We start from the raw sequence: 12,646 nt of genomic DNA on the forward strand, positions 1-12,646 counted from the left end.
TTTTAACTTAAATAAAGAGACTTTCCAAAGCTCACTGCTCAGGAGTCCACTTTGTCCACCCTCTGCCAAAACAAGCATTTAAAACGCAGAGGAAGAATGTGCTGGGTAAACAGCATCCCAGGTTTTTAGGAGGCTGCAAATCTGACTCCCCGTGCCTCTACTTATGCCTGTATGAGTGCTGAGGTTAAAAAATCCCCATGAGGAAGTCCAGAGGGGCTTTTATGGTGAATGAGACTCCATTACATGTGTAAACGAACTAGGAAGGTCAGATTGATGCACGTGCACCATCCTAATAGCCTGGATGTGAATGGCCCACAGAAAGTTTAAGAACTCCATGCGTGCAACTTGACTTAAGGGCCTTTATTAAAGCTTTGTATGTTTTGGACGGTGCATTCAAAGGAGAAGGGTGAAGGACACTCCTGGTGGTGTTAGCAGTGCTTCTCTTAATCACACAGCGAGGCGTGTTTTAACTTTGCAGCTGCAGGAGGTTCGAGCGCGTTGAGGATGCTGCTCGACATCTGAAGAGCTGAGAAAATCACAGGTATGCCTTTCTCAAAAGTGTATTTGGTATATACAGTATATATATTCTAACCTCAGGGGTTAATTGAGACCCGATTTAGCGACCTGCAGACGTTCCAGGTGGAAACAGCCCCAGATTACAAAAAAACATCTCTTTACTTTTGGTTAGGGGGCATTTTTCGCTGAACTTCAAGGGCTGCATCCTTCGGAGGCCGCATTAGAAGACCTATTGCGTCACAGCAGCGTGACTAGGCTGTCCAATTTTGAAGGCTCGTCCAAATGCAGCCGACAAACAGTTCCTTCCATCCAAGTGGCATTGAAACTTGCTCGGCGTATCCAAATTCACCTCTGTTGATTGGTAACAGCAATAAAGGCGGGCGAGCTGGAGATGCCACGTAGGCCGCGTCCTCTGAAGCATGCAGCCCCTGAATTGAGACACAGCTTTTGTGATGCTCTACAGCAACTTATAAAAGCCCAGGCATGTGAAAAAAATATTCTAAAACAGAGGGACCTACGGGTGACCACTCCTGTGCCAGCCAGGTGGGGCAGTCGTAGGTGTTGCAGGGCTGCAGGATGGCCGTTTTCGGGGAGTAGAGGCACTTCCACTCCTCGGTGAGAGTGACGATTCCCTGCATGTCTTCCTCTACACAGGACACTGAGCGACTCTGGATGCCCCCGCCGCACGAAGTGGAGCAGGCGGTCCAGGGACTGCTCTCCCATCTGACGTTGTAAAAAGTTAACATGTCATGAAGAGATTGATGCATTCTGGGAGATGGGAATTCATCGTACAGGAGTTGAGTACATACCGGGGCAGTGGGTGGTAGAGGTCATACGGCATAATTTGCTTGTACCCATCACTAAAAGGTAGAATCAAATTTGAAGAAATTAGGTTTGCAACCGACAGATCTTTGACATGGATGTCTGTACCTTTGCTCTCTAACCTGGCCAGGCAAGGCTCCATGTTGCATTCCTGCAGTTTGGGTTTGGGTTTGATGTTCTCTGGGTAATAATGGCAGTACTGATCCACAACCACTCGGCCGCTGCGTAGGTCAAAGCACTCTGCCGAGGTGAGCTGGTAACCTACAGAGGAGGAAAAGTCACATATCCCAACAGTTTATTTATATTTACTTAAAAGTTTATTTATGACCTTAAAAGTCAATAGGCAATCAAGGCAAGCACAGGGGTGACATGGTCATGCTGTTTTGTCCCAGCAACAAGCTGGGCAGCAGCAGTTTAGATTAACAGAAGACGAGTTAAGTGCATTACAGTTATCAAGGCCAGACGATATCAAAGCATGTACGTTTTGCAAATCTGCAACTGATTAAAATGACTTTAAGTTTGAAAGTTTTGATGCCAGCAGTTCAACTGTGGGCCTACCTCCACCACATGTGACGGAGCAGGGGAAAAAGTCGGTCTCTCTCCAGCGGTGGATGATCGGCTGGTAGTAGATGTACTGGACCACGCTGTCCGCTCCACTGGTCAACTGGACCTACAACAACAGTGTTCAGGGCATCACAATTTAAGCAATATTTTGAGCTATTTTAGGCAAATATCATTGAGCCACAATGATTAGTCAACTAATACATTAGTTGATTGACATAAAATAAATTGAAAATTAATAGTTAAAGTCCAATAAAATCGGAAAGCCATCAGTTGTTCCTAGCGATTTTTTTACGATTTTTGTGTTGCTTTAAATAAAGGAAAAATGTATGATTCAAAAAAAGGCATTGAAGATGTTTTCACACCATTTTTTAATAAAGAAGAGGACTGGTTTCTCTCCTCTACTCAAACAACTGCTGCTGGTTATTCTTCAGTCAATGTCAAAAGCCCTCGCAAAAAAAAAATTGGTCAAGACGTGAGACTGGAGGGAAAAGGGCTGAGGCGGAGGAAAGTAAAAAGCTTTAACAAAACCAGCGGATGACTGAAACAGACTGGAGTCTATGGAGAGATGTTCTTTTTCCACTCAGAGACATCGGAAGAATTTGATGCGGAGTAACCGGATACGTTCATTTCTGCTCATTCAAAGGTCAAACAGCTGCTGGATGGACGTAGTGATTAATAATTTCCTGGACGAGCGTTTTACTGAAATAATGAAAACAGAAGATATTTTGTTTCATAAACATTTTTTTTTCTTCTACCCTCACACCTCAAACATATTGAAGAGCAGCCCAACGACAGATTATTACTACAAGACCTTGTTGTTACATTCATGTGTTTACAGTGGAAATACTGCCAGGGAGCTTTTTACTGTGATTTTCCATTTGTCCAAACTTTTTTCCAGCGCTGCAACATGAGCTGACTGTCATCAGATTAGAAAATTACACATTCACAATATTTCCTCTCAGATTTCTGTCTCCCCAGTACTTATTTACTGTCCGAGCCTGACTCGTGTTTATGAGGGGGAAGTTTTCACAGTACATGGTCTGTATCATTTTAATGTCCACTCTCTGGCCCCAGTCTGAGAATGTGTGTGTGTGTGTGTGTGTGTGTGTGTGTGTGTGTGTGTGTGTGTGTGTGTGTGTGTGTGTGAGCGACAGAGCCAAAAACAATGTTGTAATCATTGTGTCATGGCATTGTATCAGAAAAAGATCCTATGCTCCACTACTGAATGACTGAATTGTTATTACACAAAACTAAAATGTGACATTTGATAAGCAGACCTATGATAATATTTCTTTGAGGCTTGATGTTGCATCGTGAATCAAATCCAAGTTTCATCAACTATTAGCTGACAGTCAGACATTTATTTTGGCATTAATACATCTAAAGTCAACCACTGGATTTGGAGCTCCAGTTCTGTGAGCTACTATTGTTATCACTGCATGACACACTGCTTCGAAAAATACTTAGACCCTCATTTGCATTTCATATTTAAGTGGGGCACACATACAATTTGATATCTTTAAATCTAAACATCCGAAATCGAATCTCCTCTGAACTCTGCAAGACTCGTAGTGAGTTCAGCGGGAGTTCATGGAAACTTATCAGAATACAGTTTGGCCGGGGCCACACCATTTTCAGAGCTTTGCGTTGCAAAAACTACAGTTTTTGGTTTAAGCTGCGGAAAAGAAAACAGAAATGTCCCTGTGATGTCAGTTATTGAGTGGACTGAAGCTGATTGGGATCATTTGCAAGCAAAGCCCATAAGGAAACAGTCTGAAGGTTGCTGGTTTCAGTTGCTGAATTGATGACATTGTTCACGTAAAACTTTCCAGAAATTATGTTAAACATGCAATAACTGATTTTCTGGCCACTTTAGGGCAGCATAAACAGTAAACTGTTGCTTATTTACACATCCAGCAGGTATGAGCAGAATTTAAGTCCAATATACACCAACCTCCCCCCGACCCTGTGTGTGGGTGTGTGTGCGCTAGCAAAGTAACTAAATGCATGTAGGATTTTCAGCAAACTTGTTGTGAATGTGTCTTGGAAAGGTATCTCCAGATTATTAACCTATTATTATTATATAATTATCGGTTGGGCGTTTGAGGGACGACACCCCTGCGGTAGAGGACTGTATGCTTGTTACATGAATGTGTAAGGGGAAAGAGTAGTATCTACTAAGTTTGTACGAAATCCTGCTTGCCTGCTAAAGACTGTAAAACTTTTACGACCTCCACGACCACCGCCGTGTCAGATGCTCAGTGTGTTTATGTAGGTGATAATCGTTAAATATAAAAAATATTAACTATCTTAACTGGGGTCACTGGGACTGATGCATTTGAGCTCTTACTTTCACAGTGAAGTCAGCTCCAAGTGGGCCAGTGACTCTCAGGATCTCCTTGTCAGAGAGTTGCTGGTAGTCCAGGGTGGTGTTCTCCAGATGGTACTGCCCTGATGTGTCGAAGACCAGTTCATCTTTGACCCCTTGCAGCGTCTTACTCTCCACATCTAAAGAGGAAACAGAGGAGGAATCGAGAGCACAATGGACTCATCATGGCCAGAAAGAGGAAACGGATAAAGTCACAAAATCCACCAACAATTTGAGTTTCACCTTTATTTTCAGTATCATAGTCAATTCTCGCCTTTTCATCTTAACACAAAATGAAACTGAAAATAAGTGTGAAGAAGTTATAAAATGTCGAGATACTTTCATGTATCTGAGGTCTTCAGTCCAGTTACACACAAAGAATGTAGTGTGTCTGTTGCGTTTGGAGGCAAAGACTCTCACTTTGGCAATCCCTCATGTAGGTCTGTGAGCAGGCCAGCGCTGCACTGAGCTTTTCCATTGTTTGACCTCACGTCAACCTTGGCCTAACAAGGTTTTGTGTGATTCCAGCAAGGAAGTTTAAACAAAAACAAGGGGGGGAAACACAGGAACAAGCTGTAACCAGCGGCAGTCAGCGTCTGCCGACAGATGGTTACAATTTAAGTGCCCGCGGCCAACAAAGAAACAGGGGGAAATATTTAATGAAAAATTGACCCATTCAGAAAAAGAAGTGCTTTCGGCCGAGCTCAGGAAATGACCTTCGAAGCGAGGGATAGGTGCAGAGATGGAGCATTTGTTATCAATTTGATTCAGCGGGGAGTTTGGTGCCGGTGCTTTGACATCAGTGATATTTGCTGCTGAGTCTCAGAGCCAGAGCAAAATAAATACCTCTTCTGACTATTCTGAGTCACCTTTAAAAAAAAAAAACAGTCTTAATGAGAGAGGCAGACAACGTAATTATAGCTTGTTATTTGGGTGAGACGTTTTTTAAAAGGTTTTACTAGAAAACACGACCTGCAGTATAATTCAAATAGCACATGCAGTACACTTGGGTCAACTATTTTGGATGGAAGGGCACCCTGGACCTACCAGGACTTACACAAGTGATCTGGGCCTTTCAGAACCAGACGCACATGACGACTCTTGTAGGGGATGACGACGACTGTGTCCTCAGCTTGGGTGAGACAAACAGACAGAGAGGGGAGGGGGGGAGAGAGAGAGAGAGAGAGAGAGAGAGAGAGAGAGAATACTGTAATACAACTTCAGCAATATAATTACATTTTTTTACACTATCGATCAAGTCTTGCACTTCTCTAAAGTGACATGGATCAAATTAAAAAGTCAGTATGAGTAAAAGTCAAAAACATTTTTGTCAAAGATGGTTTCTGTCATTTCAGGTCATTCTTATCACACCGATGTTTGTTCAAGTCTTTATTTTTCCAGTAAGTTTGGTTTTAATTAGTTACTTGATGGGACAAAAACGTCATGATTGACAGCTGGGACAGATATGCAGCTCCATCCCCCAAAATCTGGCTTCAAATGAGGCAAAATGGAAGCGTTTGTATGTGGGATACTTTCGGTTTCATTTCTGGATCGTGGGAGGAAGTGGAGATGTGTCATCTAGCTTTGTTAACAATCTATGATCCTCACAGTCTTGCATGGGTGGAGCTCCAAAATCACTGAATCCTACAGGTCCCACAATACAACTTAATCTTTCATTAGATCAACTACCCAATAAGTGCTGATGTCTTTTAGAGTCAAAGTTGAAACTGAGATGTTGTCGACTTTCCTTTTAAAGATAACCAAAATGACTTCAACAGGGTTATTTTGTCAGCTTTAACTTTATGTTTAAAAGTAAATAAGTAATTATTTCAGTCTGAACAAACGACTGCCTTGGGTGAAGACGCTTTACTTTTTCCTGAAGCATGCTGGGATTTGTAGTGTCCTCGCACAAGTCGGCAGGAAGAGCCGTCTCCATTGCAGACACCACAGTTGTCCTCCTTTGTTGTGCTCCCCAGCTCATGATCGCAACCTACAATCTGTTACACAAAGAAGATTAATCAGAGACTTTCACAGTGACCTGATTACTTAACACTTTTTCTGAGAGCTTAAGCATTCGGCAGTAAATGTTCATTAGGCTCATGTGCAAAAATATGACAGGAACAGAAGAAATAAAAGGAAAAATGAAAACAAGTCCCAGTAAAAGAAAACATCTTGGTTCTGTTAAACCTTCAATTGAGATTTAAAAAGAATGTCTTTCCTCATGCCATGTAAATGTTGTCATCAAAGGATCCAAACAAACCAAACCATCTGGTTTCTTCCACATTCATGCCACTGCTATTGTTTGTATTATAGAGATAGCATGAAACATCAACTGGGAAATGATCATGCTTTTTACAAAAGTAAAAAAGTTCCCTCACTGTTTTCTGTTAAATATTATCTTCAACCATCCATATTTGATTGATGGAGTTTTTCCCGAAATCTCCGTCGGTAAGGAAAACCAAAAACCCCAGTGTGATTTTAAGCATGTTGGAGAGTGCATTAAAATTCTGAACTATTTCCTGGACTGCCAGTCAAAAGCCCAGTCTCAACTGTTCTTCTCATTGGATATTCATTTGTAAAGCAGATGGCATGATGTTCAGTCAGCCTATATATATATACACGATGCATGAGTTTCTTTGCAGCCAAATGCACTGTCAAGCTGCAACCTGTGAACCAGTAAATTAAATCCTATATATAACTGCACATAAAGTATGCGTATCGACAGATTTTATTTATTTATTTCATTAAGATCTCTGCATTGTTTCATCAGAAATACACAACAATGTGGGAAAATGCTCTATTTTGCAGTGTTAAAGGAGGTGGAAATAAAAACCATGGATCAAACCCCTGATGCTAATCTGCTCCAAAATTTAATAGGTTCTTCTTTTGGTCATGCCCCACCCCTGCAAAACATTTCATGGAGGTTTTTGCGTAATCCTGCCAACAAAAAACGCAGACAAAACATAACCTCCTTTATGGAGGTAAATGAAAGTTCCCCAAGTGCCCTTCCATTCTTGATTAAATTAAATTGTTAAATTAAACTGCATTTCAAAACACATTTCAGAATGCATTTTCTTAAAAATCTAAATAGACTAAATACCAGTCAGATGTTTCACTGAAGTTTTTATTTTACGCAGCAGCACAAATACTTTGCACAAATATGCACTACATTTGTCAGATTTTCTTAAAATGCACTGCATATTTGTGCTCAAGTTCTCCAAGGAGCCTGTGGCTGCTCCCAACTCACTGGTATGCAAGTGTCCTCTCAAAAATCCATTTTTTTTGATTTTCTTAACAGCAATTGATCGAAATCACACACAGTTTCTGAGAAGTTTCTCGTGGGATCCAAAAAAACTGTGCAAATGTCGAAACACTGACACACAGAGCTACGAACAGGTCGCCTCTCTCACAATATTCTGAGTCTACAATTAAGTATTTTGGCTTCTTGTGATTTTCACAATAGATACATAAAAAAAATTAAAAAAAATACTCTTCAGTGGCAGAAAAACATGAAAGGTCTCGGAGTCAGTGTCCTACCTGGCAGACTCCACTGATACACATGTCCAAGGACTCGGTGTAACAGCGAGTCCCGTCCAGAACCTTGGGCGCCAGCTCCACCACGAAGCCCGAACCTTTGGCTTTGCACTTGAGAGCGCAGGGGTTGTCCGGGTCGTTGTACAGAGGCACCCACTCATGGTACTGACCCTGGTGTCGCACGTCTGCGTGAGCGGAACACTGCTGGGCACGGAAATCACCAGTTTCTGGAGGGCAGTCCTGAGCGTAGCACAGACAAGAATATTTTAGATTGAATCAGTGTAAAATATATCACTCAATGGATAAAGTGTAGATATATTTGGGGAAAAGATTGTTAATGTCACACATCTCTGTGGTTGAATTTTTGGCTGCTGCATGTAAATACCAGATTACAAGATTAGATGAAAACAAAATGGATGTTTGATGTTTCCCCACCACAACTTCTCACTTTCGTCCAAACAACAGGAACCGAGATCACAAAATTATACCTCTGCCCAATAAGCCCGGGGAATATTTTCACAGTTCCACCACACTGAATCCTCCATCATCACAATTTGCCGTATCGGTTCGTCTCGAGAGAAAACCACTTGAAAGCTCCACAGACATCCATTACATAAAGATGAGTGTGCTAAACTTACCACATTACTGCATGTGCGATATTTGATATTCTGCCCTTCGCAGGTCCTGCAGATGAAAATAAGAAAAAGAACATATGAGTGAAGTGGCCTTGGGGGTAAATGATAAAACAAACCACAATGAACACCAGTGACCTGCCGTCTGGTATTTCAACCACTGACTCTCATTATGTGTTTTAGAATTGCTGAGAAGCGGGTGGATTCCGGCAGCGATGGTTCGGCAGAATGATGAGTTGAGATTTAACAGTCGAACTCGCACTCTGCGACTGTGCATTAATAAAGAAGGTGTTTATTAGAGGGGGCAGCAAATGATGATATGATTGTGCCTGTCTGTGGTGTAACACACAGACAGGTTTGCTCAGCTTCCATTCATTGTTGACAGCCTAACCAAAACCTTGTCCCTAACCTTAACCATGACCAAATCATGCCTAACCCTAACTTTCCCATGATCCACATCTCACCACTAACCTTAATCAGGACCTAAGATATTACGTTTTCCCTCATTAAGACCAGGCTACTAAGGTCTACTGCTCCTGGTAATGTCAGCGTTTATGCTGGAAAAGGTTGTAAAGAGGTTATAAGAATTAGTGTACCCACACACACACACACACACACACACACAAATCAATAAAAGCCTTGCAAATTGCTGCTTTATTAACATGCTACCTTTATAACCTTGTCTTGTTCCCTTGACTGATACCTGATCTATGACAAGACATGTTTTATTTCCATGTTTACCACAATTACCATTGCTTTTATTGACTTCTCCTTTGATAAATATTCAATTGGGGTGTGTTTTTTAGGAGAATGTTAAGTGTATAAACACAACAAGAATAACTAGATGGTTACAAAAGTAATGGGGTTTTCCTTGGCTCATACCCACCCTTCCACCAAGTTTCAATAAAATCGGTTCAGTAGTTTTAACGTAATCCTGTTAACAGGCAAATGGCAATGGAAACACAAACATCTGTGAGGCTGTACTGGGGAAAATTGTGTTTTGAGCTGAAGGCCAATGATAGCATACACAGTGACTTTCATTTGTCTACCACGGTTACCATCTGACTTCAGCATGTTAGCATTCAGACACAAACCCAAATCCATTTGATTTCAAACTAGAAGAGCCTCACAAATGAGGGAAAGATAATAAAGGCTTTTGAAAATACAAGTAAAACATGAGTAAAAAGGGAAAAGTTGGAATATAGGTGCTGAAACACACTGTCATTTGTCCCAGTGACCAGTCTTTAAACAAACCTCTGCTTAATAAACCAGCAGTGCTGCACATACAGTAGTAAAGCAGACAGCAGAGCCCTCCAGTCTGTGTCTGCAGAACAGATTGGAGCAGTTTGGATCACGACTCGGTCCATGACAGTCTGCTGTGTCTTTGCCCAAATTGTGGAGTTAACCACTTATTGAAAATTAGGATTCCATTGTGCTTTGATGCCGAGTGATGATAAACCATTGATGGCGACTACGATAGGCCAATTATCCGAGACCCCGGTGGAAACTAATCAAAGGATTGTCTTTTGAGTTTGGAACTTAAGAGGAATTCCAGTGTCGTCGGCCCTCAGCTAATCTGGAATCATGATTGGAGGCAACGTTGCAGAGTTTGGACTCACGCATGAACGAGGACTAAAAGAGTTTGTACAATTTTATTCCAGAAAAGCAAGGGAGGAGTGAATGTGGACTAACAGGCATGGCAGGAACATTAGACCCTGTGACAAATTCAGACAGTCCCCTCTGCCAAGCCAAACAGCAGGTCATGGGGCTCGAACCCAAACAACTTTCAAAGACCAAGAGTTGAAAGACAGGTAGTAAAGATCCAGATCAGTGTGGAAAATCAGCTGAGCAGAGCAATATATAATCTACATGTTTGAAAAACAGAGGCAAATGGAAAAAAACTAAATTCCCTTTTTGTTTCCTCTCGACTTTGGAAGCTACAAAGTGGAGGCTAAGCAGGAGCAGGGATTCATAATGGCATCATCGAAGGTTAGGGAAAAAACGACTTGAAATATCGGAATTCCTGGAGCAAGTAACACATAACTCACAGACTATGACCCTGATTTTTTCTGCCAAATAGACGCAAACGTTACAATTATACTGGATTTGCTGATCAGCTAATAACACACAAGGCTACACATCGAGTATAACTACCATCTCGCATGCCAGTAACATTGTCAGAGAAGAAAGGAAGCAAGATCTATTGTAACCATGAGAAGAAAAAAATCACAGTAATAACTTCTTATAGTGGGTATGCAGTAAAATTTGTCATGCTCATAATGTCCATATATATGTCATCAACTGTTCTTGCTAGATTGGAAGTAATTGCTAGTATGGCTCCACAAACTTTGCAAATATTGATACTCTTGCGGCGAGTAGACGCATGAAAATGTGGCTGATTTTGTAATGCTTGAAATATGCTCATGCTGTGAGCCCTGCTATTGATCAGTTTAGGAAAACTGGAGAAATGAGCAGCAGACTGCAACTAAATTTGCAGAGCACATTCATGCCCCCAAGAAGAAATATCGTTTTTGATTTTAATGACCCTGTGGCTGTCTCGATACACTTTTCGCTATGCTACAGTGGCATGGTCCTGGAAATGGCTTCGTTTGATTGGTTCAGTATTTTGATCTACAGTAAATATCTTAACACATATTGGATAGATTATGAATATTTTGTTCATTTTACAGAGGATGAAGCCTCTGCACTTTGGTGATCTCCTGATCTTTCTATTCGCACCTTGATATAATTCATATTTTTAGGTTTGCAGACGTGTCTAAACAACCATGCTATAAATTGGTACAGACATTCATCACTCTTTCCACTGTCTTTCCATATCACCAGCTACATTTTTCCACTACATCAAATATCCTAAACATGACATTCCCATGAGATTCAGCTAAAGACTGCTGATATAAATGGACGTAGACTCCGAGTCCGGATAGTGAAGCCGATGCGGAAGTGACTGAAACCTGTATTATCTCAAATGACCAGCAGATTTATAACGTCAGTAAATATCGTCCTGAGGAGTTTATGGTCTCAATCTCTAGTTTCAACTCCTCTTCAGTGCAGCACGATGTTCATTTTGTAAACCGTGGTCCCATTTAGAGAAAAATAGAAGTTAAAGCACGGCATGCGTTGGGGTGTTGATACTGACAACTGGGCCGTCCAGTGCCAGGTCACATGTAGATGGGCGTGTTCTTAAGCTCTCAGTGAGGCTCACCCCCGACTCCTCCAAATACGTTTACTTCATTTAAAAAAAAAAAACAAGATGGCGCTGAACAAAATGCAAACTCGCAAACCACTACAACAATGATGTCACCATGCTGTTTGGATACAGCTGTACTTTGTGTCCAGTGCTAATCGTGCTACTGCATGGGGGGGGTTGGCACGACACGGGCCACACAGACGGTGGTCCCCTACACTGTAACGCCAGACACATTATCATGGTGCCAGTCGCAAGGTAATTAGCCTCAGAGAAAATTCCCTTTTAACTAGCATAGACTCTAAACACAGCTGTGGCATGCATTTGGTGAAATTCCAAAACCCCAAAGACATTTAATGTCACTGCCTGCAATTTCTGCAACTTAATGATGCACTGAATAGTAAAAACATCCTTTATCAGGAAACACTTAGATGCTATACTGTTTATTTTATATCCTGATGTTGGAAATCTAAACAAATTTAAGAGAGAGACCTTTTCTTATAAAAAAGAAATGACAAAAGAGACTGATATCTTAAGTGATTGCCAACCACATGCCTCATAAATAATAGCTTTCTCTTGCCATGGCACTCAATCCATATGTCCACACTTGCGTCAACCTGGCTATGCTGTTGTTCATAATGGAGCTTGTGATCAAGTGAAGTGTGTTCACGGGACTAATGAGGGCCAGGCGATCTGTGTTTAGTCTGTACTTGTACCCGTGCATGTACCCATTTGAGAGGTATTTTTGCAGTAGCAGCGTGTCCTTCCTGTCTGCGTGTGCATGATTAAAGGTCAGAGAGTTGGAGTGGTATTGGTTTGGAGGGTGTTGCGGCCCGTTTCCAGGCGCTCTTTCCAAGGAGTCTCACACACACACACACACACACACACACACACACACACACACACACACACACACACACACACACACACACACACACACACACACACACACACACACACACACACACACACACACACACACACACACACACACACACACACACA

The 12,646-nt window shown here is 41.7% G+C and overlaps 1 protein-coding gene across 4 annotated transcripts in view; it reads right to left on the reverse strand.

Moving 5' to 3' along the window:
- The window catches only part of LOC118102613 (ADAMTS-like protein 1), a 95,022-nt gene that overhangs the window by 19,860 nt on the left and 62,516 nt on the right, over positions 1 to 12,646 (reverse strand). For all 4 annotated transcript variants that reach the window (XM_035148923.2, XM_035148922.2, XM_035148924.2 and 1 more), the window contains 9 exons: positions 8,443 to 8,488; positions 7,808 to 8,044; positions 6,141 to 6,267; positions 5,328 to 5,402; positions 4,253 to 4,410; positions 1,897 to 2,008; positions 1,461 to 1,599; positions 1,326 to 1,376; positions 1,035 to 1,239 (listed from right to left, as the gene is read on the reverse strand). In XM_035148923.2, the coding sequence (XP_035004814.2) occupies positions 1,035 to 1,239; positions 1,326 to 1,376; positions 1,461 to 1,599; positions 1,897 to 2,008; positions 4,253 to 4,410; positions 5,328 to 5,402; positions 6,141 to 6,267; positions 7,808 to 8,044; positions 8,443 to 8,488 (1,150 nt within the window). The remainder of the gene's footprint in view (positions 1 to 1,034; positions 1,240 to 1,325; positions 1,377 to 1,460; positions 1,600 to 1,896; positions 2,009 to 4,252; positions 4,411 to 5,327; positions 5,403 to 6,140; positions 6,268 to 7,807; positions 8,045 to 8,442; positions 8,489 to 12,646) is intronic.

This window comes from Hippoglossus stenolepis, chromosome 23 (genome assembly GCF_022539355.2).
Source record: "Hippoglossus stenolepis isolate QCI-W04-F060 chromosome 23, HSTE1.2, whole genome shotgun sequence".
In the NCBI taxonomy this organism is placed as follows: Eukaryota; Metazoa; Chordata; class Actinopteri; order Pleuronectiformes; family Pleuronectidae; genus Hippoglossus; species Hippoglossus stenolepis.